This window comes from Exophiala dermatitidis (assembly GCF_000230625.1).
Source record: "Exophiala dermatitidis NIH/UT8656 unplaced genomic scaffold supercont1.4, whole genome shotgun sequence".
In the NCBI taxonomy this organism is placed as follows: domain Eukaryota; kingdom Fungi; phylum Ascomycota; class Eurotiomycetes; order Chaetothyriales; family Herpotrichiellaceae; genus Exophiala; species Exophiala dermatitidis.
This window is the reverse complement of record NW_008751649.1, coordinates 1,466,494-1,491,191: the sequence shown is the minus strand read 5'-3', so window position 1 is coordinate 1,491,191 and position 24,698 is coordinate 1,466,494. Positions and strand designations below refer to the sequence as shown.

Sequence of the window (24,698 nt, the reverse complement as noted above, 5' to 3'; positions counted from 1 at the left end):
CTCCCGTGTCACAATTCCCGTTCTCCGCCTGCGCCCATCACGACCTCGCTCCCGCAAATGCAGAGATCTATGCAACTCATGGCCACATGCCCCAGCTCCTGTTATCCATGTAGCTACAGTACACGGTGTCAACCGTCTTTGACGGACCAGGCGATGGCAGCACGACTCCTGCAGTGGCCAGACTCAGTCCGTCAGGTGAGGTTATCAACGATGGCAGCAGAACGGCCCTCTCAGTGGAGTATACCTGAAACGACCTCAAACAGGAACTGGCCCCTTTTGTCGCGTCAATGCTCCAACACCGCCAACCACGCATCAAAATGCCCTTCTGACACCGTTTCGACCTCCTAATGCCTGCGTTTTGCATACTGTCGTCGTCGCCGTGGTCGTCGTATTTGTTGCGTTCCTTCTCATCCTCATCATCCTCCTCACTCCTTTGACTCAACGCTCTCTAATTCTCTTCTTGAAAACCGCATTTCACCGTTCACTCTTTTGCGCCCGGCGCACAACCGCAACCTTTCCCGAGCAGGTCTCGCTATTCCCAATCTCGAACACATTCGCAGCAAGCGGATCGTAAACTCAACAGAAGCAAAATCGATCTGTTCTTATTCTTGCGACCACAGAGTACTGCTTGACCCGCGGTCAACTCCAAGATGGCGAACAAGATCCTCCTCGTCTTCATTGCCTTCGACATTGCCTTCCTCGGCTGTGCCGGACTACACCTATTCATCCCACTCTTTACAGAGTCAAACATGAAGAATAACACGAATGTGGACAACATTGCATCCAACTTGCTACTCGATCACTGTCCACTAACAGGTAAAGTCCCCTTCTCTGAACCCCTCTTGTCTACCTCCGATGGAGCTGTAGCTAACAGACATTTTATCTCTACAGCCAGCATGGCCAACTCTGTAGTCATGTTCATCACATTTCTACTCTCGATTCCCGCAATGTTCCTCAAGTCGAACCGCATGTTTCTCAAACTCCACGCCTGGGGTGTCATCATCGCCGCGACCATGACGCTCGGCATTGGACTGGCCATCTGGTTCTCCACCTTAGAAATGCACAAGAACCTCGCTCCGATCTGGAATGCGCAACCAGAGGCCACAATTACCCTGCTGCAAGCCAAGTTTCAATGCTGTGGCTACAGCAATCCAGCGCTTTTCGTCAAGGATGCGACTTGCACCAGTGCCGCGACCGCTGCACGGCTCGGCCCTTGCATGGCCCCGCTCGGTGTCTTTGCCAACAGATTCTTGGATATCGTTTTCACAACCTTCTTTGGCTTTGTCGCGGTTGACATGATGCTTCTATTGGCCGCCTTGTGCTTGATCAAGGACCGCAAAGAGAAGGAACGATACAGGCTGATCGATGAGAAGAGGGGCTTCGGACCCATCTAAACGACACGCCGTGGAAGCAAGTGTTGGAAGATGCCCCCCTTACTTTGTGGATTTTCTCCCCGCTGTTGGCTGATGTATCAGCCACGGTGGGAATTGCTCAGATCACAGAGTGCATTCCAAAGAGATGTACTCCCGTCGACGATATAGACAGAGTCACTTTTGAGCATATCAGTCGTGATTTGGTTCCATTCTAGCATGGAGTCATTTGCTATGACTATAGAAATTGGTTCGGAAGTTTGGTCGTTAGGAAGCATAGCAAGCGGGTCGTCAATACAAGATGAATGCAAACAATGAGCGAAATCGTGTCATCAAGGCCTGTACCAGGACGCTTGAACACCTTGTGCGCTAAGATTGTGACATGATACAATTTGAAGGCACAAGGCCTATGTGCTCATTGAGAACGATTTCCATTTACATTGTAAGTTGTATTGTAGCCACATGTAGCACGAGTGCAATACCAGGTACTAATCCGGGCTCACCAGTAGTACTCATTACTAGTATTGAACCAGCAGATTGATGGTACTGGTGGAAGAGGAAGGGTTAATTATCCAGGAACCCGAACACCTGATCATGGAGAACCCCGAACTTGAACCACTGCCGCTGCCGGAAATTATATAAAATGATCGTCGACATCATCACTATCCCCGGAGATCCTAGCGCGATGTGCATTGGCTCGGGCGCGTTAGAGTATCGTGCCTGCAGTCCTGCTATAACTTATGATCTGTATGTAGTACTTAAGGGACAATTATCAGTGAACCTAACCTCGTTGCTTCGTTGAACGTGCATGTCTACCATGTCATGACAAAACCACATGTTTTTGGACACTGTTCAATGCGCATTGATCAGGGCGGGGCAGGCCTGCTCGACAGAACGACGAGAATAACGATGTGATACAGGAAAACACGGGCTTAACGATCAAGAACACCGGTCCAAATTATCAGGAGCAAGCATAATGGCCTGGACTCTAGTGACACCGTCTTCCAGAGGTATCGGTTTCGCGCTGACTCGTCAGCTCCTCAAGACTCTGCCACCCAGCATTCCCATTGTTGCAACCACGCGATCCGACGTGGGCGGTACTAAAGAGAGACTTGTCTCGGGACTGCAGCTGAGCGAAGGGCAAGCATCTCGGCTTGATGTGCAAGAATGTGATGTCCTGTCGGAAAATTCCATATCCACATTGGCCAGATACTGCAAAGGACGATATAACGACAAGCAGAAGGACAAGGATGCCCATCTACGACTGGGCCTCGTCATCCCGGGGATGCTTGTCCCGGAGAAGGCACCAGACAAGATCGAGTATGACACGGCTCTGCAGACCCTGACGCTGAATTTATTGGCGCCCATGATGCTGGTGAAACATCTCTGTCAATTTCTGCCGCCAAAGTCGAGCACGTTGAAGCATCACCGTCACCTGCCGGATCCGGCCGTCCTGGCTCTGATGAGCGCCAGAGTGGGATCAATAAGCGACAATCGCCTCGGTGGATGGTACAGTTACCGGTCTTCCAAGGCTGGCCTCAACCAGTTCGTCAAGTCCACCGATATCTACCTGCAAATGAAGTGCGCGGCAAATGCCATGTGCATCGGCCTACATCCTGGCACCGTCAGGACGGGGCTGAGCGAGCAGTTCTGGAGCAGCACGCCCAAAGAAAAGCTGTTCACTCCAGAGTTCAGCGCAGAGAGACTGCTCGACGTTGTCTTGAACTTGCAAGAGAGCGGCCGTGGCAAGTGCTGGGATTGGGCAGGCAAAGAAATTCCCCCCTAGTCCATGTGGAAGCTCTCATGCCTCACAGCACCAGGCAGCTTCAAATCATGACCTACCTACAGTATTACGGAGGAGGTTTTGCGGGGTGAGGGTCACATTCTTCCCAGCCGGATGGACTTTTTCGCGTAAGACTATCCCATCTGATCCCAGCTGGCCTCCCAGATGGGATGTGTCCTTTCCCCAGTCTCCGTCTGTTACGGTTATCTAAGGATGGAGAGACGTGGAGCGTCGTGGAGACGTGTGCAACATTGCTTGTCCATGGTTGGCAGTGTTGATGAACTCTGGCCGGAAGGCTTAGGGCCCGTTGCTAAGCCGCAACTAGCAACCATGGGTCTGCACTAAGAAACAGGGTCTTTTTTTGCCTAGGACCTCGCAGCATCATTATCGAACGGCTTGCGAGGGAGGACGAGCATGTCTCGTCGACAGGGGGCAGAACCAGTGTTAGGGACAAACAAGACCAGAGTAGCTCTACAACGTACATAGTAAAACCACGCTGGCCCGCGGATCATCTTCGGAAGAGTCAAAGAAAGGTTCAAGTTCCTGGTCATCTTGCAGCGCTGGTCCTGTAATTCTCCGATAAGCAGAGTTGAAGCCATGTGTAGGTATTTTTGTGCAGAAACACTGCAGGGCTTCTTTGCCGCGACTCCAGAGGGTTTCAGGCGTTCAGCGACTCGAATGTACCGTACAATGCATATTACGAGTCGAGGATTGGGTCCAGCAAGACTCGGACGGAATTGACAGACACCAAGTGCGCAGTAGTGTGCGATAGTTCGATGATGGCTTCTTTTAGAGTGCATTGGAGGCACTAGAGGCCCGTTCAAGTTGGTGCCGCAATGGCCAGTGGTTCAAGAAACATGCCACTGGAGGGACCAAGCATCTAGCCCTTCGCCGGCGTCGTCGTTAGTGTCTGGCTGGCCAGTGGTGTGTGCAGGCTGGATGGGTCTCCGGACGGTCGGGGAAAGGATGATCCGCTGAGGAAAAGCGCAAGCCAATCAGGGCCAGCAAGCCCCCGTGGCTGCCACTCGCTGCCCAGAGCCCTCAGTCTACAAAAGGCAGGCAGCTGCCGCTATGCCCTTTCCGACTCCCTTTCCTCTCTCGTCCACATTCAGTTCCTCTCTCCGTCAATCAGTCGAGCGCCCGGTGCGACCATCAGCAGTACAATTCCGACCAACATCTACCAAATCCATCCGGTCGCATATTCCCTTATTACGCTCTCAACGGCTTTCCCCTTGCGGACGGTCCCTGGAACTTGTGCCTGTCTCCAGTCTGCCAGTCGACCCTGCCTGCTGGACCCTGCTTTCTGACCCTTCACGGTACGTCGTGTCACAAGTCAATCATTTCAAGTCTGTTGTTGGTCGTGCCCTTTCCTCTTTCATCGAACTCGACGATTACCCAACAACTTGCCTGTTGCAACACGTGAATATGACATGCCCATCTCGGTCGCGACTCCCAAGAGACATGATACCTGGACTTTCCGGACGCGCAGCAGTGTCGAAGTACTCCTTGGCATTGAGGCAGTTCGACCGCACCAGAAGCCTGAGGGGAAGTTTAGCGGCACATCTTTTGAAGAATCATGCAGTGGAGTTGCTGGTTCTATGGTGCTGGCAGAGCTCGCTGTGACTGGCCGAGCCACAGCGCCCCAGCTGAGGATGGCCCCCAGCCACTACAATCAGCCCCCTTTTGGCGACCCCTCCAGGCGTCGTCAGCCCGTGCATCGCCCCTCGTGGTCACTCCTCCCACCTAAAGACTGCCCTGGTGGCACCTGCGAGTCAATTGCAACCCACTGCACGGGGCGTCCACGGGCGCCCCCAATCAATAATTTTTGACTCAGGGATCACCGCCGGCTGCCTCCCTCCGAGTCCTCCGCTGCCAGTTGCTGCCCTTCACTATCACCTGCACTAACGAAAACTGGCTTTGTTCCCGCCGTTCCCTTCCCTTCGCCTCTGGGTTTTGCCGAAGGCTGCCAGTGCGGGCCTCTCAATCATCCGTCCGCCTCTGCCTCTTCCCCGGCCCAAAACAACACCAAACCCTTTTCTCTTTCTTCTGCCCCCGACCTTCCACTCCCACCAGCCGGCCATACAGAAAGAGGTTACTTCCTCTGTCTTCCAAACCCACTCCTATCCCATTGCAGTCTGACTGTTGCACATCCTTTTCATCCACAAAAGCTTGATCTGGATCCATTGACGATTTGTCAAGCCCCGGATTTCCTTTTGCGCAATCCACCCTGCGACTGCGCGCGTGCGCTCGCCCAACTACCCTCGTTTCGCGTATGTGATTGTGACCTGCTCTTCACGCGTCCCACCTCGAATAATGTCGACTCTCTGTGAATTCCATCCTTGAGCAAACCAGGCGTGTCGCATACTGTTGTCATTCACTGCTTCAGTAGGCCGACCATTCACTGACCGTCACTGCGATAGTAGGCCTCGTCACGAAGCGCGCCTGGCCCCCTAGGTCCAACCTGAATATTTTCCAAAAAAGGTACCCATCTCGTCCGCTTACTTCCACATCCGTCTATTGACGCCTTACTTATTTAGGCACACATCTGCATACTCGAGTCATCCTCGATAATATATTATGGCGGACATTACCGATCCCTCCGCGACTGGCATTGACCAACCTTCTCCTGGCGACGACCTGGCTGGCAATGGTGTCGACTCACGCGGAACCAAGCGGCCAAGAGCCTCCATGGCGGGCGATGATGATGATGACGATGATGAAAAGGGAGGGCGGGAGCGCAGAAAGATCGAGATCAAGTTCATCCAAGACAAGTCCCGGCGTCACATCACATTCTCTAAGAGAAAGGCTGGTATTATGAAGAAGGTCGGTTGTCTCTGATCCCACAAAGATTGCCGCACATTAGACTGACCTTGTCGCAGGCATACGAGTTGTCGGTCCTTACTGGAACTCAAGTCTTGCTTCTCGTTGTTTCCGAGACCGGCCTGGTCTACACCTTCACCACCCCCAAGCTTCAACCTCTCGTCACCAAGGCAGAAGGCAAGAACCTGATTCAGGTAAGTGCGCTTTTCCTCTGGCGGAGTCGGATCCTAACGATCAATAGGCGTGCTTGAATGCCCCAGAACCGTCTGGCAACGAAAATGGTGTTGACGCCGGTGATGATGTCGCTTCTCCCGATGACGTCCCTCAGATGCCTCCAGCTGCTGCTGGTATGCCTCGCCCTGCTGCTCATGGTGGTTACATGACCCAGGAACAACAACAACAAGCCTTGTACTACCAACAGCTGCAACAGCAGAATCAGAGCGGGCAGTATGCAGGCATGCCACAAATGCCACAGCATCAACGCGCATAATGAACACGAAACTCTCTCCACATAATGATACCCTTTGAAGTGCGGAGGTTAGCGCTAATGCAGCTTGCGACATTCCAATGGTGATGGCGGGCTTTTTGATTTGCAAGTGCTGTCTGGTGGCAATCTTGCAGGCCTTCATCTACTCAACTCCCGACTCCTGCTCAGGGTCGGCATTTCTAACTTTCCACCTGCTGTGGCACTGAATGCATGACCAGATCTGGGATGCTTCGGTTGTCACCATGGGTGGCATCCATTATGCTCTTCTGCTCTTTGTGTGGTTCGTCCTGTTTGACGTCTGGGCGGGGGATAAAGTGGGCAAAGACGAAGACGAAGACGAAAGAACAAAGTCTGTGGGAACCATGACCATATCATACTCTAGGGCGATGAAAATGCCAGAAAGGAAAAACCCAGATTCATACGAGCACTTCAGTCTCTATTCCAACTTGTTTTGAGGGATATTAATAAGACGTTGTTTCTTTGTGTTGACATGAGCCTGGTTCTCGTAGTAGTCGACTGCGATTGCGCTCAAAGTCTAGACCTTGGTCTGGGACACATGCGTGCGACCTTCTTTTGCAAGGATAAGATTCTTTGGAGATGCCAGCCCGCTTTCCCTGAACATTTTCTTCTTTGGCTTTCAGGTTGGTTGCTGCCAGCCAAGCATAACTGCACCCGAGTACAAACTGCTTGTGGTCAGCGAAAGTGCACGATCTCCCCGGCTTTTCTGATGGTTTGCTCCTGGCAAGAGGTGCTTCGAGCTTCAGGTTGTGAAGCCGCCTATATGTTCCTGGCAGCAATGGTGGACGTACTGTACAGTAGCTACCGGGTCCGATACTGACAAAACTTGCATTCAGGTAAGTAGTATTAGTTATAGTTATACTTTGCAGACGACTACCTCGATTTAGTTACCTAAATGTACCTACTAACTAGTTACCTAACAAACCTACTTACTACCGTCCCTTTTATTACTATGGTGCCTAGGTTCCGAATGGAGGGTATGTACAGCACGGTGACAAAAGTCATCGTCACTCGCCACTTTTACCGCAAAAACAGCAGTTTTTAGTAACGTATTCTAGCGTATCTAGTAACGTAATATAAGTTTTAGAAAGTAAACTTAAAACTTTATATATATTAGAATAACTTTTATATATAAAACTTCTTAATAGCTACTCTTCTTCTCTCTATATCTTAGTTATAATATTTTTTTTCTCGTATTTTTGCGAAAAATCGGAAATTTCTATGGGAAAAACACGAAAAAGTAGAGACCTAGTTTTAAAAGTTAAACTACTAAAGAAGTAGTATACTATGATAGCTACTAAAGAAATTTCTATATGAAAGTTATTCTAAATTAGCTAAAGTTATAGTATAAAGAATAAAATTTATACTATACTATAGTAATATTAGAAGTTATAGTACATTAAAGCTACGACTATTTTGTATGTGGTTCCCACCAAAAGTAGGTCGAGTGACGATGACTTTTGTCACGGTGCTGTATAATAAATAAAAGTGACAAAAGTGCAAGTTATGAGACGACCACACGCATACCTACCAGGTAGGTCATAGGGTTTACATCGTTTTCCGTCCTTCGTCTACCTTAGTTCCAGCCAGCATGGACGGTAAGGCTTCAATCATAATGTTTAGTTAAAAGGTCGGTCCCGGGTTGTGGTGAGATACTCGTGCTCCGTATCATTACTAATTGCCCGACGAGTATGATGGAATATCTTGGTTCATATATTCTACTTATTAAAGCACTACCATTACTGCGCTGAGCCCCTTGACCCTTTGTACTCACCACGCATTTATCGTACCTGTGGGCGAAATGCAAGTCTGGAAGCATAAGCCTGTTCGTGGAACAGATCCCTGGCGTCTAGAAAAAGCAATACTTTTTTATATCTCAAGTTTCGCAGTTTTTGTTCCCCCGCTGCCCGTGCGCTCTGTTGAAGCACACAGCCGAGTCGAAGTTAGTAGCCACCCCTCTATTGCGGCTCATCCTACATGAGGTCTCCAGCGGCTCTCCTGGTCTTGAGAATATCGTTAACGACTTCGCCTGCCCACATCCCATCCTCGTCGTCCTTGAGGTCAATGACGCCATGAGGCCCAGGAACCACGGCCAAGGAGCGTCCATGCAGAGACTCGTCTACCGCGAGGCGAACAGCCGCGTCGACCACGCGGTCGATGTTGACGAAGGTGATGCCCTTGCCTTCCAGGATGCCCTTTTCTGCGAGTATAGGGAGACATTTGGTCACAAGGGGTGTGTGCACGAAATATGGGGCGAGCGTGTTCAAGCGGACATTGAGCTCGAGAGTGCTGTGGCGCAGGCCGCGGAAGAGGCCACGGACGCCGACTAAGGGAGTCAGCCGGTCATTCACCACGGTGAGCATGGGAATGATAGACTCTCCTTCCCGGGGGCAGACCATCTTGTCTTCGGGCGAGTTGATTGCCTACTAAGAAAACGAAGAAGAGAACTCACATTTGGAAGTCTGATAGTCCGAAAACAAGGGAACATCCGTGTATGCAACCGTGGAGCTGATTAGGATGAGTGATTTTGTTCCCTCTTTTGTTTTACTCGTGCCGGCGATTTTCTCCTCCGAGTGCTCAGTGCCCTGCTTGTCTTTGCCATCTTTCTTGAGACTCAGATACCATAGCGCAAGGTAAGTGCATTCATATACTGCCGTCAGATTCACATCTATGCCCGAATGCGCTGGACGAACGGGATCTTTGTCCTGGCAGCCCTCGGATCGGGTGCCTGCCTGTCCGTGGATGACTTGGTCGACCAGACTTCCAGGTTCGCCGGCCACGCCAGCAATTAAGGCCACGACGTCAAGGCTACCGGTCGGGGAGAAGCATAGCGCAGCGTTGAATGCCGCAACGCACGAGTCAAAGTCCTTGACGTCGCAGCGCACAAAGTTCACCGAGCATCCCTGTGATGTCAAGTCTGATGCTGCCAATGTGCCTTGCTCGGTTGCTATGTCTGCGATGGTCACGAACGCCCCGGCGTGTGCGAAGCGCTTGGTCATGGCCAGCCCTATGCCGGATGATCCGCCTAGCTCGGGATCGGGCACCATGTCAGCAGGCACAGCATCAACCGACTTGGACATAGAAGGAGATCGGGGGATAATACGGGCTCTACGTACCCGTGACCAGTACGGATTTGCCTTTAAGAGCTGACAGGTCTGGGGCTGTGGACATGATGGTGATGGCTCCTTTGGAGGAAACGAGTGATGTTTCTCAGACAAGCAAGGACTGGCGGCGAATCCAAGAGGTAGAGGGAGAACATCAGCCTGAGCCTGCGAAACAGCGCTTTGCCCTAGAGAAATATGATGTATCCTGCGTGCAGGTGGTGGTGGCTCATCGATGGGAAGGTATGTCAACGGCCGGGCAGGTTTGGAAGGCACGAGTTGTCACTGCCATTACCTACTCCTTCTATCGGTGGTACAACAATCGCGGTGGGCAATGCGGTGTCAGTCTAGACGTCGATGCTGTTTGAATTGTGCTACTCTCCTCTTTGGGGCCTTGTTTGCCTGCTTGCAAAACGAGTCAAAATGTAAAATCCGGGGCCGAGACAGAAGTCCCCGACGGTTCCCCCTAAACACCTTATGACCAGGCCTCTCTACTGGCAATACAACGAGGTCCGAATCTGGAGGAGCGGAAGCCCAATACGCGACTCCGCCGTAACGCCGTACAGTTACATCCATGAGCCAGGTGAATGAAGATGGGGTTCAGTACGTCGGACAAATAGCTATAACAACACAAGTTCGTACACTTGTCCTGGCCGGTTGCACAATGGGTAATACTCTAGGTATGCGTGGTGACAATGTCTCCAGCTAATGACCGATGAGTTGAAGACCACAAAGGTTAGAAACTGCACGGCACTGAAGGACAGATCATAATGTGTTATGTTGAATAGCATGCAATTCTTTTGGTCCTAATGGGTATTGCTAAGTTCTGACCCCATCAGGAGAATCAAAGGCACCGAGTGTGCCAAACTCCACCGAGCATGACAGCATCAAAGAGCAGAAGCCATGCTTACAAGCTCCTCTGTCTTGGTTTCCACTCCCGTCAAAACAACCCATGAGTTCATGTCTTCATCCCGGTCGTACCTTGTCGTGATAGGAGATTTTGCTAGGAGATTCACTTGGTATCGCTCTGAACCAGCTTGACCTTCTCCAGAATCTTAGGGTACAAAGGATGATCTGGGTCGAGACCAGTGATCTTCTTGGTGGCATCTTCAGCTGACAGTTCCTTCAAAATCTTTGCCAGCTCCACACTCTCATCATCTCCTTCGACATTCTGGAAACGAAGAGCCATTTCGACACCGCGGACCAGAGCAGTGACATCGTAGCCACGTTCAGCCAATTGGGCGGCAGGACCGATGAAGCGTTCGTTGCGGCTGAGTTTGCGGAGGGGTGCACGGCCCACACGGACGCAGACATCTTCGAGATGAGGGTTGGAGATACGAGAGATGATGGTGTCGACATACTCCTGTTGTTGTTCTTCAGTGATGTCGTGTTTGCCGCTGATCAGATGCGCAGTCTCCTCCAACGCCTCGTGAACTTCCTGTCTGATTTCAGGATCGGCCATGGCTTCGTGAATGGTCTTGATGCCCTTGTTGTAGCCGAAGTAGGCAGCAGTGGCATGGCTGGTGTTGACGGTATAGAGCTTGCGTTCAATGTATGGTTCGAGGTCGTCGACCCAGTGGATGCCCTTGATGTCGGGATGGCCGGACTTGAAACCAGTTGTCTCTACACACCACTCATAAAAGCTTTCGATGACAACATCCAGATTTGCGTCGGCAGGTTGGGTGGGGACAATTCTGTCAATAGCGGAATTGCCAAACTCTGCCTTTTTGTCCAGGTCCTTGAGAACCTCAGGCTTCATGTTCTTTGGGTCGGTGATGAGCTCTTTCAGAGCATCAGTGGCATTGATCATGTTCTCACAGGCAATGACAGCAAGTGGCTTTGGCTTGGTTCTGGCTGCAATACCGTCGGCGATGGGCTTCGCGATGAACTTCATGACATTTGGACCGACAGCACAGGTGACCACGTCAGCATCGGCAATGGTCTTAATGACTTCGTCCATGTTGTACTTGGAGTTGATGGCACGAAAGTTGGTAATCTCCTTGCTCTTCTCTCCATCTGCGCCGACTTCGGTGATCTTGTAGGATTTGGCATTGTTGATGCGATCAATGAGATCGTCCACAACATCGACGAAGACGACTTCAAATCCAGACTCGTGTAAGAGTTCGGCGATGAAACCACGACCAATGTTTCCACCACCAAAGTGGACAGCGGTGCCAGACATGATCGGCAGGATCAGGCGACGGTACTGATATGCAAATGAGAGGACCGGAGCTTACTCGCCAGCACAAGCGCGGCCACGAACTAGGTTGAGAGGAAGTGGTCTTGATGAGTGGTAGTGTGGTCAGGAAGAGTGCGAAGCGGTCGAGAAGACTGAGGGTGGTCAAAGAAGAGTATCGAGCGGTCAAAGAAGAGTGAGAGTGATCGGAGAGTGTTGTTCGTGGAAGACGCGCAGGATGTGAGTTTGGAATGCAGCTGGCAGTCCAGTTGCAGGTGCAGGTGGAGGAGCAAGGCGCAGGTGCGGTTCAAGTTGCAGTAGCTTGGAAGCTTGCGGTGCTTCACTGCAAGTCCGGGAGCTTGTACCCCGCATGCGTCACTGTCTGTGCTTTGAGGATGCGCAGGCAGGGCTAAGGAGGCTAAGGAGGCTAGGGAGGCTGCGTGTCACTGTCATGCTGCCGCAGGTGCAGTGACTGTCCGGGCTTAACTGCCACCTAGTGGTTGTTATATTTCGCTACGTATTTCCTATAATTTTAGTGCCTTCACTGCGAGAAATACTACCTAAGGTACGCAGCGAAATATAACAACCACTAGGTGACTGTAGTGGGCTGATTTATTCAATATTACACATGCAATCTGTGTCACCCGCTGCGGGTTTGGCGACGGTTCCGCCAACATAATTATCCGCAAAGGGCGACTGCCAACGACAGCCGTCACGGGGAACGCCACTTGAACGATCACACCAATAAATGATGATCGGGGTCTTCGAATGTGGGGATGGGGAGAGGCGGACCCAGGGGCCTCCGGCCTGGTATGCTTTATTATTAGTACATCGTGGCTATCATCATTGCAGAAAAGAGAAGAAAAGCAGAAACAAGGAGGACGCCGTGCAGTTAATATAGGTGCGCTCCTGGAGGCAAAAACGGTTTTGGAAGCTTGATTATGGTAAGGGCTATCTAGATTCAATAGGCTACAAAGTTAGGCAGGCCTGGGGTGGAAAGTCAGTCTCGTCATGCCCCTTTGAGGCGCACAGGTACCTTGTCAAGGACAACGGAGACCCCAGGTGCGCAATCCTATCCACCAAAACAGGCTATCCCTGGAACTTATCGGACTCGCTTGCGGCTCCCACCGCTGCAGACTTGGGCGACAGAAAAGATGGCCGCGAGTAACATAACCGCCACTGCTGCCCAAGTCATTCCCAGGAACCGCGAACCTTTGTATGCCGCTATGCCAATGTCCCGGCCGTATTTGTTGATGTTATCGACAGCTTCAACGATTATCGCCGTGGCTAGGGCAGAGGCTATGCCAATGGCGAGGAACGCCAGCTGGAAAGACAACCACCAGTCAGCGTCGTGGTTTCACCGACCGTAATGCTGTTCTCATACTCACCATATCAATCACGAAGTTTATCATTGCCGGCAATCGTCTAGCAGCCAAAATGCTCCAAATCGCCGTCAGAACAGCAACGCCCGCAAAGACAATGCCGATGATATAAAGCACCACCATTGCCATGCTGGCTATCTTCAGGGCATGCTCGGCGTCCTCAATCTTTTGTGACCAATGTATATCCTGTAGCGTGATGCCTGAGGGCAGCTTTTCTTGGATGGTCTTGGTGGGTTCGAAGTGGAACAGAGCCGTTCGATTCGAGCATTCCGTGATGTTCTTGCGAGCGTGGTGCACCGTGCCGTTGGGCTCATAAGAGCCTTGGCAGAAGTCCAGCACATGGACGTTGAAGAAATCGGGCAGATTCAACGCTTGAGCAACATCGGAGCCTACATCGCTTATGAGGCTGTTGAGGTCCCCCTCGACGTCATTGACGAGGTTGTCGAAGAAACCGCCGTCGCCATCGGAAGTGTTGAAAACACTCGTGTGACCGATTCGAGATATGTTGAGCTTGCCTCATGTTAGCAAACAGAACGGGAGACAGGAATCCCATAATGGTATTCTCACCGTCAACAAATCTGTACTTTGCAAGAAAGATTTGTCGGAACCTGCGAACAAACACAGAAGAGAGAGTACCAATGCGGCGAGCGCACAAGCCAATGTGAAGATGGATGACAGCCGCATACTGCCCGCACAGATGAAAAATGACAGATATCGCAGGTATCAATTGCAGCAAGTGTATAAATTCGTTGATAAGGTCCAAATCTTCGCTCAAGGTACTGCCAACAAGAATGCCACTTGCTGTTTGCTGTGAAGAAGCAGCGCGGTCGCCAGCGTGGACGGTCAAGGGGAGATTAATACAAACAGGCATCAACATTCCCCTGCTACCACCTACCTTGGATGATCTACATGGACAGAATACGCCGGTGTAGAGTCTCTATGGTCATAATGGGGGCGGTTGGAAGGTTGCGCTTGAGGACGGGCATCTGAGTTCCGGTCCCTGACTGGGCACTTTGACAAGGGGAACAGGGCTTGGAAGCTGTGTCTTGCCTCTTGCAGGTATGCTGCTAGAGTATTGCTGGTAGTAAGCCTTCACAACCAATGGTTTGGATCAACTTTGAACGGAGCAATTACGAGCAATTCGTCCGTGGTAAGCGCTGCCATGGGCGCTTTTTGAAGGCCAGCCTCCAGCGTTTCTGGGCCAGTAGACGCGTTGTTGAACCAAGGATTCTATAACGGCGCTGGCGGTGGGTCTTGTCCATTGGCGTGTCAGCCACATTTCGGATCGTACCTTGGTAGTATTTCAGGTTCATTTCAGGGTTTCCAAGTTCCAGGACCCTTTCATAATAATGTTGCCTAGTCTACTACGTCATTCCATTTCCTACTACTGAACCCAACTTGAACGCATCCTGCACAACCTGCAGCTTGAGTTGGAGGAGTTCTGCAACTAATAGCTGACTAAGGCAAATTAGCCTACATTGTTACCTAGGTACCCACTGGAGGGAGGACTGGGGCCTGCTGTGATCTGAGAGGAAACACAAACAACAAACACTGAGGCATGGCTCTTTTTCTGGCGACAACAACAGAGCAAACGAGATCAGTTGGAGCATTCATAGAGGATCATATCCGAGACTCGCTACATACTCTGAATTCTGTGACTGTCTCTTTGCAGTGACACCCTGAGCAGTGGGCTTTTGGCCTTGTCCCTCATGCAGAACATGTCCAACGGCTGTAGGAAACGCGTTTGCGCTATCATAACAATCCTGTAGTGATGATGTTACCAAGCACTTTTTCACCGCTTCGCTAAAGGGTAGCTATGCATGCCCATTGAAAAGCGAGGACGTTGGCGAGGCACGGTCCTTCCGACCCTATTCAGACGCGCCAGATCTCTGCTGTAGGTGTTGAGTTTCCCGTCTCAGTTCTTTGATGGCGGTCTCGTCCCAGTTAGCAGGGACTTTCATCTCGCAGACAGGCAACTCACTGCAAGAGCCTCGGGATTGACACCATTCTCGATGAGAGACACGCAGAGAGACAATTGTGTCCTGTCCAGTTGAGTATTCTGTGTACTATATCAGCACTTGGAGATCTCTTGACTAATAAGACGATGTCCTACCAGCAAGACTGAGATTTCCTCGAGAATGTCAACCACCTCTCTGGCTTTCTCACGCTTCGATTCTGTGGGTGGCATGGTATAGGAGCTTGCACCGCAGGGCCACTTTCTGGGTTGGTGAGATGACAAGGTGGTCGCTTAACTTTACTCATAAAGGCCACTGCATAATTCTTCGTCGCACAACGGACAAACCACCATCTCACGAAGCGGTAGTAAAGTGGAAAGAGCAAATGAACGCGTCGGTGAATGTTGGGTTCGGAAAATGTACCTCAGGTTGACGAACCCAGAGCAGTTCCGCTGCCAAGCCCGACGCGACTCGATGTCGCTCGCGGACTTCAAGTTCAACAGTGAAACTTTGACGGTAAATCCGGGTTCGAATCAAGGCGACCACCACATTACATACGTACAGGTATCTTATGGGAACCAAGCATGTCAAGAACACAGACAACTCCCTCTCCGTCCGCTCCAATTTATTTGGCCTGAAGGTGCTACGCTCATGCAATCAGCGGCTAGTTATCTTGATTGAAAGACACGAGTGCAGCAAATGGTCGTTGCAGCAGCTGCGGGTTCTGCTCGTCCCCTGGTCTTTCAAGACCTTCGCAAATTTCCTCGCTCATCTGTTCCAAATATCCTGTCGGATCTGAGAAGTATAGAGAAGAAACATTTTGCACCAAGCGAGGTATTTCCATTCGACGACGCCATTTGCGCGAAACAGAATACGTCCGTGATTGTCGGGGTTCTATCTGAGAAATCGCGACTAGAAGTTGTGGCCTACGCCGTCTGCGTGAGATGGAATCACCGCCTACTTCTCCACAAGATATGTGTCTCTCCAGCTTACCGACGCCAGGGGATGGGCAGTCAATTGATGCAAATAATTATCGACCGTGCCCGTTGTTGGTCGTGCCGCGGAATCGACCTATGGGTGCATGAGACGAACTTCAGAGCACGAGCCTTGTATACCAAGCATGAGTTCGCGGTTCAGGAGACTGTGCTGGACTACTATGCACCAGGCAAACATGGCATCAAAATGTCCCGTATTCTCCAGCCCTGACAATCCACATGGATGGTGCCGGAGCGGCACATTCTCTCTTGTGACTACCCCTTGCAGCGTTCTTGACTTTCCAGCCTACCCCTCCCTTCCCAGAGAAGATCATAAGGGTGGTATGAAGCTGCGTCCTGTTATCCTTGACAGGTAACTATTGGTCTGCATTCTGGCTGTTCAAGGCACAAGTTCCTTTTTCTCGTCTGTTGAGCCGTCGGTGCACTTGGGCAAAATTGCAGACTGGCTAGGGATTGAGCCATCAACTTGAATACCAGTGGAAGTTCCGCCGTTGGACCTCCTCCCAAGCAACCTGAATATCACAGTGGCGCTCGACATGCGCCATTGAAATTAAGAGCATTTTTCCTTTACATCTTCGTACAGAGTTCTCCAACGGTATCCAGGTGACTTACGGGCTCAGGTTCTGATCCCAGCCAGACAAGCCAGGGTCCTGACCCGTTCAAAAGCGCGAAGAACATGAGCACAGCCAGCCGGCATGTTTTAGCCATGTTATTGGCCATCGTTTTCTCTATTCTGGGTGTAATATGCGCAATATGCCTGGTAGTGTGCCTGAGGAGGGTGAGGTCTCGCTCAAGGGACGCCCGTGCGACCCCAGATGACCTAAGCACAGTCAAATCCAGTGTACGGAGTCCAGAGCAAGAGAGCGGGCAGACGAATACGCCGTCCAGTACCAGCGGGTACGCTGGCTCTGATATTCCCGTGCCGCCCACAGGCCCGCCAAAGATTGATCTGCCCTGGTCAGATTGCTCCTTACGAGATTCAAAGTTGAGGTTTTCGGAAGTTGGGCAGACGACTGAGGCTGGCTATGCAGCACCAGGTGATGGTGAGACCTCCTTACAGAAAGATTCGCAACAATTCAAAGATGCCCACAGCCTCCTAGCTCAAAGCAGTCGCAGCCTAGATACGGACAGGGCAGAGTCGGCTCAGAACCTTCCGAAGGCATCAACCTCCTTGGGGTCTGCAGCCGTTCTGAACCAAGTTGTGCACAACAGAGCCTCGCTGCTGCCCGGCATGCAGAGTGTCCCGCACCCAGTAGCAGGTCTACCAACGCGAAAGAGCGGCGCAGGGCATGGCGCCGGAATTTCCGTACGCTCAGAAGCTGATATGAAGGGTAGTTCATGGAGAGGTTCCTGGCTTTCAAATTCGGCTAGCGAACATCGGCGGTACACTGTCGGTTTGGACTCATTGCCCCCACCGCGAAGGGAAAGGTCAAGGCAGGGAATAACGGCGTCGGTGGCCACGACATATATGCAGACTGATCCTGGCGTCCATGATTTTTTCCTATCATTTGAAACACGTCGTCAAGAATGGTACACCGAACGGGCGCGGGCCCGTTTGGAAGGGGTGGCACGCTTTTCAAATGCAGGTGCTTCGCGAGCAATACCTCCGCCACGGGTAACACTGATTGACAAGGGCGAACATTCTGCCACCCCAACCACCCTCTCAGTCAGCGCAACGGATGATATCACCGACGCCGAGAATTGTTTCCATGAAGCGCATTTTAGGACAAAGTGGGCGGAATTCCGCCCAGTTGTGCGGAACAGCTCCAGGGTTACACGCCCTGTGAACTTTCCCATAAGAAACATGCCAGGGTTGAGAGAAAAGCCCAGCATCGCCAGCAGCAGACAGTTTGACTCTACCACATCCTCCAGCGGTCAATGGCAACGCGAGCATCCGGTCAGCGAACATAACGAGAATGAAGACTCGGAATGGCAGTCTGATGACAGTACATCAACATCTGACCAGTCTTTATACCCACAGAGACTCGATGATCAAGGACAGAGTGGACTGGGAGAGCCATATCTCTCGCGGACGGAAAGCAGTCAAGGGGGCAGTTTTCGATTTATCTAGAGCGGAAGGACACTGCAAGGCGCGCAAGAGAACGCCATCAATCATCGACGTATTGCAAGGACGGCATGTAATTTGGTAGTAGTCTATGAATGAGGATTTTTTAGAAACCGACGACTCGAACACTGGAGGACAACACTGTTGAAGGAGTAGTAGTAACTTGAACATCATATGACATCGAAGTGATAATATACTGCAGTTCAAGTGAGGCTGAAATGCAATTTGTGTTGTGCCAGGCCGGGCGAGAATTGTCGAGTTCTGCTGCTTTGGGCGGCGTTCAGTTGTTCGTCATTTATCGCTGAGCAGTCAGTCAGTCAGTCCGCCGGCCGCTCTCAGCAAACAACAACCTGCGCTTGCACTCGATGACCCTCTTCCACCTCTATTTCTCATCCTCACTCACACGCGACACCTTGAAGATTCTCCTGTCATAAACACCCCTTCGCGCTTCATTATCACCTCTATTATCACCCTGTGCATGCACCAGCCGTGCATTCTCATTCCCTCCTAAAAACCCTGCACCCCTCCTGTCGCCGGTTTTGCACCGCTCACCTCTTGTCCTCTGACAGCTTAATGATATTGCCCGCGACGAGCGTATGAACACCGTCACACACGGACACTTCTCAAGATAAAGAGCTGTAAACATGGGTCAGACTCTGTCAGAGCCCGTTGTCGAAAAGGTGCGTCTCTCACTCAATTTTCATATTTCACACGCGCCGCTCGAGGCTCGCTGGTAATCGCAGGGTCTGTGGCGATAAAGCCTCAAAGATACAATACACTTTCTCATCCGCCCCTCAGATATGCAATTCAAAATTCTGTGTCGCGGTATCTAACAATCACGGTTCTGTTCTAGATATCCGATAATGGCGCAAATGACTGTGTTATATACGGACTTTCGGCAATGCAAGGATGGCGTATAAGCATGGAAGACGCACATGCCGCTGTACTCGACCTTCAACCTGAGGAAAAAGGCAAATCATCTCATCCGGCCGCACCAGACAAGAGATTAGCTTACTTCGGTGTCTATGATGGACATGGGGGAGAAAAGGTGGCACAATTTGCTGGGGAGAATGTTCACAAGATTATCGCGAAGCAAGAGGCATTTGCCAAAGGAGACATTGAGCAGGCCCTGAAAGATGGCTTCCTTGCGACAGACCGTGCAATTCTGAATGGTTTGCAGCCGCTTGTTCGCAATGCTTATGATCCACACTAAAAGGCTACAGATTCCCGTTACGAAGATGAGGTTTCCGGTTGTACTGCCTCCGTTGGTATCATCTCCAAGGATAAGATCTGGGTCGTGAGTACAAGTCTGGCCACTTCCACCAAAAATAAACTGACGCGTCACACAGGCCAATGCTGGAGACTCCCGTACTGTGCTTGGTGTCAAAGGACGAGCCAAGCCTCTTTCATTCGACCACAAACCGCAGAACGAAGGTACCGTATTTCACGATCCGGACACAAGTCACTTTGTCTAATACGATAATGCAGGGGAAAAGGCTCGGATAAGCGCTGCTGGTGGCTTTGTCGACTTCGGTCGAGTCAACGGCAATCTAGCCTTGTCGCGTGCTATTGGCGACTTCGAGTTCAAGAAGAGCGCCGATCTGTCCCCGGAGCAGCAGATTGTTACAGCGTTCCCTGATGTGATCACCCACGAGATCTCGGAAGACGACGAGTTTCTAGTCATAGCTTGTGACGGTAACGCCTCCTATCAATCGCTTAACAGGACCGTACACTAATTTTAGCAGGTATCTGGGATTGTCAGTCCTCGCAAGCAGTGGTGGAATTCGTTCGAAGAGGAATTGCTGCCAAGCAAGAGTTGCACTTGATCTGCGAGAACATGATGGACAACTGTCTCGCTTCCAACAGTGAAACCGGCGGCGTCGGCTGTGACAACATGACCATGATCATTATTGGCCTGCTGAATGGCAAGACGAAGGAAGAATGGTACGAGATGGTCGGTAAACGTGTGGCAGAAGGCGACGGCCCATGTGCACCACCAGAGTATGGCAAGTCCGACCTCCGTCCTTTTAAGGCCAAGTCTGTTCTGACCACTTACAGCTGAATTCCGTGGCCCGGGGGTACGACACCAATTCGACCATGATAGCCCCGACGATTATGAGCTCGACCTCGATCATAGATCGAGAGGTTTCGGTGGGCGGGGCGGCCGTATCATTCTACTTGGGGACGGTACTGAAGTTTTGACAGACTCTGACGACGCGGAGATGTTCGACCAGAGCGAAGAAGACAAGGACACGGCCAACCAAGTAAAGAAAAGCACTCCCGATACCTCAGACGTCGAGTCGGCTCGAAGTGAGCGTGAAGGTACCCCTGCTCCGCAACCAGCAAACGAGGAGTCGAAAGGACAGGATCAACAGGACACTTCGCATGGACAAGACGTAGAGATCAAAGCGGTGGCGGACGAGACACCGGCCCATACAGCCGTTTAGCATAAGAGATGAGGTACGCGACGCGACTGGGACGGATCGAAGATTTCCACGACTCAAGATGACCCAAGGCCCTTCAGAGATTCTTGATTGACGTTGTCATAGCACGCATGTCATCTAGAAGCAAGTCGAAGATGGGTGATCGGGCCGCCTCACGTGGCCATGTTTCTATTCTGTCGAGCGACAGCAGAGAATTGGGGTTAGGCAAGGCGATGTGCTTGTTTTTCTTTTGTGTACCACATGCAGGAGTGCGGCAGAGGCGCGTCTCCAGGAGCCTTCTTCCAACGGCATAGCACCATGGCATCCACTGTCGAGGATTGAGAGAGCTGTGTCTTTTGCTTTTGCACAGGCAGGCAGTAGTGGGCTATGATGAGTCTGTGCATGATATTCAGCGGCGCGAACACAGTGCAAGTGATACTCTGAACATTAAGATCACTACTAGTAGCACATCAGTGATGCTGTGTACCACTACTAGTACATCACGACGATTTGCAGCGCACATCGTACCATACCGGGTATTACCACGTACACTGGCAATGTGCTGAAGGAACTGCCAACGTGTGGATGGTGCCTGCCAGGTTGACGCCACAGCATGACGTAGAGCTGCAGCTCCGTCACCAACTCGAAGTCCAACTTCCATCAAAGCAGCACGAACGAGCAAGGAAAACCTGGAGGACACAGCACATTGTAATATTGGATGCCAGCGTCACGGCATCATTGCTGGCAGAACAACCTGTTTTCCACCAGCGTAGAATCCAGGTTCACTTTTGGCGTTTGCTAAAGCTTGGCAGCGTTAGACTCGCTTGTTGTCCGCTCCGAGTCCTCCTCTGATGCTACTGTGTACTAGTAGTAGCTGACTGCTCACTCCCACCGGCCGCCCCTATATCCATCGTAGAGTTTTGAGTAGCAGTTCACGGGTGGTGTGAAGTCTCACCAATTCCACAATGTCCTCTCCATCGTCTTCGAGCTCGGCAAAACGAAAGCGGACAACCGCTTCAGAACAGCTCCAATCTGCAGCGGCCCAACTACAGCAGCCCTCCTCCCGGGATGCATCTGGCGAAGAGCTCGCCGAGTCGCCCTCCGCCTCTCACGGCACTCGAACACGCAAACATACTTCTAGCAACTCGGTCGACAACAACGTGCCGCCTAACAAGCGGGCCCGTACTCGATCAGGAGCAAAAGCCACGGGAACCAATGGCGAGGGACACGAGGAAGAACAAGGGGTCGAGGAGGACACCACGAAACAGCACATGAGTATCCCGAGCTCGGTGACGAAGGCCCGTGTTATTGGAGGTGATACTATGCCAGAGCCGCCGAAGGCCGGCCTGAGGGACCCCGTAGGAGGCTACAAGACCAACCCTCCACCTATCGGGAGACCCGTCCGGGTTTATGCTGACGGTGTATTCGACTTATTCCACCTTGGGTGAGTTAATCTATACCTATCCTCTCAGTTGCCCGAGCAGGTCTAACGTGCAGAAGACACATGCGCCAACTGGAACAAGCCAAAACGGCATTTCCCAACACTTACCTTATTGTCGGAGTCACGGGCGACGCAGAAACCCACAAACGGAAAGGCCTGACGGTGCTCACTGGGGCAGAAAGAGCAGAAACTGTCCGTCATTGCAGGTGGGTGGACGAAGTCCTCCCAAACTGCCCGTGGATTGTCACAGCCGAGTTCCTCGAGAAACATCAGATCGACTATGTGGCCCACGACGATGAACCCTATGGTGCAGACGAAGGAGACGACATTTATGCTCCCATCAAGAAGGCCGGCAAATTTCTTGTGACGCAGAGGACAGAAGGAGTTTCCACAACAGGAATCATCACCAAGATCGTCCGCGACTACGAAAAATATATTGCCCGCCAACTGAAGCGAGGAACCAGCCGCCAAGAGCTAAATGTCAGCTGGCTCAAGAAGAATGAGCTGGACATCAAAAGGCACGTGCAAGAACTCAGAGACAGCATCAAGACGAATTGGAGCACCGCTGGCGGAGAGATTGGACGCGATCTCCGACAGTTTTGGCAGAACGCCAGCTCAAGACCAGCAAGCCCAGCTCCGTTTAATAGACAGCTCAGTGATGGCCTTAGGAGCCCAAGCGCCGCTAGTGCTGTCGACCATCTGAAACACCTGGAGGTTCCCGGCAGCGCCGAGAAGCGGAGTGAGTCTCCTGGGCGATTCAGCCGAAGTGAAGACTTTGCAGCTGGCTACAGCTTGGGGTTGATCGGAGGAGTCAAGTCATGGGTGAGTAGTAATCCATGCCATGCCGAATATGCAGCACTTATACTGACCTTTGGCCCAGATGATGCGTGGCAGGCGAGCGCTCCGGGATAGTCAAGCACCCAGTCCCGAAGGCAGTGAGGATGATGAAGCTAGAAGCCCCGTCAGCAACTTCGGAGATGAAACCATCGAGCTTAAGACACCCCCAATGGGTCGAGGTAGAAAGAGCAATGAGGCCACGGGCTCTGGAGACTCAAAGCGGGATGCTATGGATGTAATGCACTGAGGTTATGCGGGAGTATTCCGGGCCAGCTTGCCATATTGTCGAGCACCGACCGCCCAGTATGTGTGTCCGATCAAGGCTTCCTTTTTGCATCTATAATTGAGTAGTTTTCATCAGGGCATGGGATCAAAAGTACACGTTTGCTGAGAGATTGAGCAATAAGAATTCACCACCGTACCTGCGCTGGCCTAAGGATGGGAAACTTCCTGCTTCAGCTTTGATAGTCTTGACCACGGCAGGACCTCAGTCAGGCGTGGATGGAACCAATAGTTGCAACGCATTATTCGGGCTGAACAGTGAACTCAAAGAAGCTTGTTAGCAAACCTCGGTTGCTGTTTCATGTGTTTATTCATAGTCTTGCTGACATCAAGGGTCTATCAAACAGCCAAGGTTCGGAGGGCGAACCATGGCCACCCTTTCAGCACTTGAAATATGGCCGTGGCCGTGGCCGTAACCTTGTCATCCATCTCGAGATGCTTCGGTTTTGTCCGCTATGTTGCGGCCTGCTTTGTCCGATGCACGGTGATGGAGAACCCAATCATGGGTAATCCCCATGTCCACATCCCTTGTTCTGCTCCCGTACCATGATCCACTCATAGACCATCTATGATCTGGGCTTCTCCTTCTTCTCCTTCCACAAAGCAGTCAAACCGACACCGGAGACCTTGACGACCTTGAATCGCACACCGGGAATATCACCCTTGGCCTTGCCCTTACGACCGAAACCAGCAAGGAGGACTTCGTCGTTCTCGTCCACAAAGTTCAAGCAACCGTCGTTGGGGACTACCAGAAAGAAATTTGTCAGTAAATGCCTTTTTATTCTTCTTCAAGAGAACAGGCCTGAAGAGGTCTGGCGACGTAGCACATTCCAGCATTGATGCTCTGAAAAGGTTCATCTTTTTTTTAGGGTCCAGAACATACCGAAAGCAGTGACCTTCTTTCCGTTCTTGATCAATTGCACTCTGACACATTTTCGGATGGCGGAGTTGGGTTGTTTGGCCTCGACACCGACTTTCTCAAGCACGATTCCCTTGGCGTGGGAGGAGCCACCGAATGGCGACGACTTGTAGGCGGTTCCGAGGAGACGCTTCTTGTAGTGCAAATCGGCCCAACGACCTTCCTTTCGGGCGGCGACGAGCTTGCGGGCGGCGTTCAAACCGCGGGGCTTGCCTCTGTTCGTCATTTCTGGAGAAGAAGTAGAGAGTCAGAATTTGAGTCAAACAAGAGCTTGTGATATGTTCCTGGTGGGCGAGTGGGCAAATTCGTGCAGTGCGCCGCCAACGACAACGAACCGCCCTCGCGTGAAACCACGAGAAACTCGAATTGTTCTGTGACAGAGAAGATGGACTCGATGGGAGAGGTGCGGTACGTACTGGCTACTGTGACAAGCAGATGCTGGAATGAAGGAAAGGGTCGAAGGAAAGGGTTGACGCCGGGTTGAAGGTCGTTGTCGATAATTTGCGCAGGCCGAGTGGGAGATGAGATGGATTCGCAAACTCTCAGTGTGGCTGCCAAGAGTGTTGGAGGCAAAAGCTGGTCCCGTGACATTCGTGTTTGGCTCAATCATGGCGCCGCTTTGTGCGGTGCAAGTCCCACTCACG

General features: G+C 51.6%; 11 protein-coding genes across 11 annotated transcripts; 6 read left to right on the top strand and 5 right to left on the bottom strand.

Moving 5' to 3' along the window:
- Positions 1-38: 38 nt before the first annotated feature.
- Positions 39-1,869, top strand: HMPREF1120_04859 (uncharacterized protein). The gene is made up of 2 exons (XM_009159006.1): positions 39-816; positions 892-1,869. Exons 1-2 carry the CDS (start codon positions 651-653, stop codon positions 1,392-1,394), a joined length of 669 nt encoding a protein of 222 aa, XP_009157254.1. The 5' UTR covers positions 39-650; the 3' UTR covers positions 1,395-1,869.
- On the top strand, positions 1,789-3,769 carry HMPREF1120_04858 (2,3-dihydro-2,3-dihydroxybenzoate dehydrogenase). The gene is made up of 2 exons (XM_009159005.1): positions 1,789-1,812; positions 1,880-3,769. The coding sequence occupies exon 2, from the start codon at positions 2,347-2,349 to the stop codon at positions 3,154-3,156; it is 810 nt and encodes a 269-aa protein (XP_009157253.1). The 5' UTR covers positions 1,789-1,812; positions 1,880-2,346; the 3' UTR covers positions 3,157-3,769.
- A 678-nt stretch (positions 3,770-4,447) lies between these two features.
- On the top strand, positions 4,448-7,351 carry HMPREF1120_04857 (MADS-box transcription factor). The gene is made up of 4 exons (XM_009159004.1): positions 4,448-5,634; positions 5,691-5,976; positions 6,033-6,167; positions 6,215-7,351. Exons 2-4 carry the CDS (start codon positions 5,731-5,733, stop codon positions 6,461-6,463), a joined length of 630 nt encoding a protein of 209 aa, XP_009157252.1. The 5' UTR covers positions 4,448-5,634; positions 5,691-5,730; the 3' UTR covers positions 6,464-7,351.
- A 1,100-nt stretch (positions 7,352-8,451) lies between these two features.
- Positions 8,452-9,649, bottom strand: HMPREF1120_04856 (3-oxoacyl-[acyl-carrier protein] reductase; the record flags this gene model as incomplete). Its single annotated transcript, XM_009159003.1, has 3 exons — positions 8,452-8,804; positions 8,931-9,503; positions 9,595-9,649. 3 exons carry the CDS (start codon positions 9,647-9,649, stop codon positions 8,452-8,454), a joined length of 981 nt encoding a protein of 326 aa, XP_009157251.1.
- Positions 9,650-10,591: 942 nt separating this feature from the next.
- On the bottom strand, positions 10,592-11,761 carry HMPREF1120_04855 (mannitol-1-phosphate 5-dehydrogenase; the record flags this gene model as incomplete). Its single annotated transcript, XM_009159002.1, has 1 exon — positions 10,592-11,761. The coding sequence occupies one exon, from the start codon at positions 11,759-11,761 to the stop codon at positions 10,592-10,594; it is 1,170 nt and encodes a 389-aa protein (XP_009157250.1).
- A 916-nt stretch (positions 11,762-12,677) lies between these two features.
- HMPREF1120_04854 (uncharacterized protein) lies at positions 12,678-15,746 on the bottom strand. The gene is made up of 5 exons (XM_009159001.1): positions 15,251-15,746; positions 15,119-15,196; positions 13,705-15,071; positions 13,144-13,647; positions 12,678-13,079 (listed from the first exon to the last, which is right to left on the bottom strand). Exons 3-5 carry the CDS (start codon positions 13,819-13,821, stop codon positions 12,858-12,860), a joined length of 843 nt encoding a protein of 280 aa, XP_009157249.1. The 5' UTR covers positions 13,822-15,071; positions 15,119-15,196; positions 15,251-15,746; the 3' UTR covers positions 12,678-12,857.
- On the top strand, positions 14,483-18,269 carry HMPREF1120_04853 (uncharacterized protein). The gene is made up of 2 exons (XM_009159000.1): positions 14,483-15,031; positions 15,254-18,269. The coding sequence occupies exon 2, from the start codon at positions 16,764-16,766 to the stop codon at positions 18,156-18,158; it is 1,395 nt and encodes a 464-aa protein (XP_009157248.1). The 5' UTR covers positions 14,483-15,031; positions 15,254-16,763; the 3' UTR covers positions 18,159-18,269.
- A 527-nt stretch (positions 18,270-18,796) lies between these two features.
- Positions 18,797-20,599, top strand: HMPREF1120_04852 (protein phosphatase; the record flags this gene model as incomplete). Its single annotated transcript, XM_009158999.1, has 7 exons — positions 18,797-18,832; positions 19,006-19,324; positions 19,376-19,449; positions 19,502-19,586; positions 19,641-19,847; positions 19,898-20,158; positions 20,211-20,599. The coding sequence occupies 7 exons, from the start codon at positions 18,797-18,799 to the stop codon at positions 20,597-20,599; spliced, it is 1,371 nt and encodes a 456-aa protein (XP_009157247.1).
- On the bottom strand, positions 20,421-21,308 carry HMPREF1120_04851 (uncharacterized protein). The gene is made up of 2 exons (XM_009158998.1): positions 21,109-21,308; positions 20,421-20,971 (listed from the first exon to the last, which is right to left on the bottom strand). Exons 1-2 carry the CDS (start codon positions 21,234-21,236, stop codon positions 20,797-20,799), a joined length of 303 nt encoding a protein of 100 aa, XP_009157246.1. The 5' UTR covers positions 21,237-21,308; the 3' UTR covers positions 20,421-20,796.
- Positions 21,309-21,540: 232 nt separating this feature from the next.
- HMPREF1120_04850 (choline-phosphate cytidylyltransferase) lies at positions 21,541-23,100 on the top strand (the record flags this gene model as incomplete). The annotated part of the gene is made up of 3 exons (XM_009158997.1): positions 21,541-22,019; positions 22,076-22,838; positions 22,897-23,100. The coding sequence occupies 3 exons, from the start codon at positions 21,541-21,543 to the stop codon at positions 23,098-23,100; spliced, it is 1,446 nt and encodes a 481-aa protein (XP_009157245.1).
- Positions 23,069-24,620, bottom strand: HMPREF1120_04849 (40S ribosomal protein S23). Its single transcript, XM_009158996.1, has 3 exons — positions 24,471-24,620; positions 24,019-24,282; positions 23,069-23,880 (listed from the first exon to the last, which is right to left on the bottom strand). The coding sequence occupies exons 2-3, from the start codon at positions 24,278-24,280 to the stop codon at positions 23,702-23,704; spliced, it is 441 nt and encodes a 146-aa protein (XP_009157244.1). The 5' UTR covers positions 24,281-24,282; positions 24,471-24,620; the 3' UTR covers positions 23,069-23,701.
- Between the last annotated feature and the right edge of the window lie 78 nt (positions 24,621-24,698).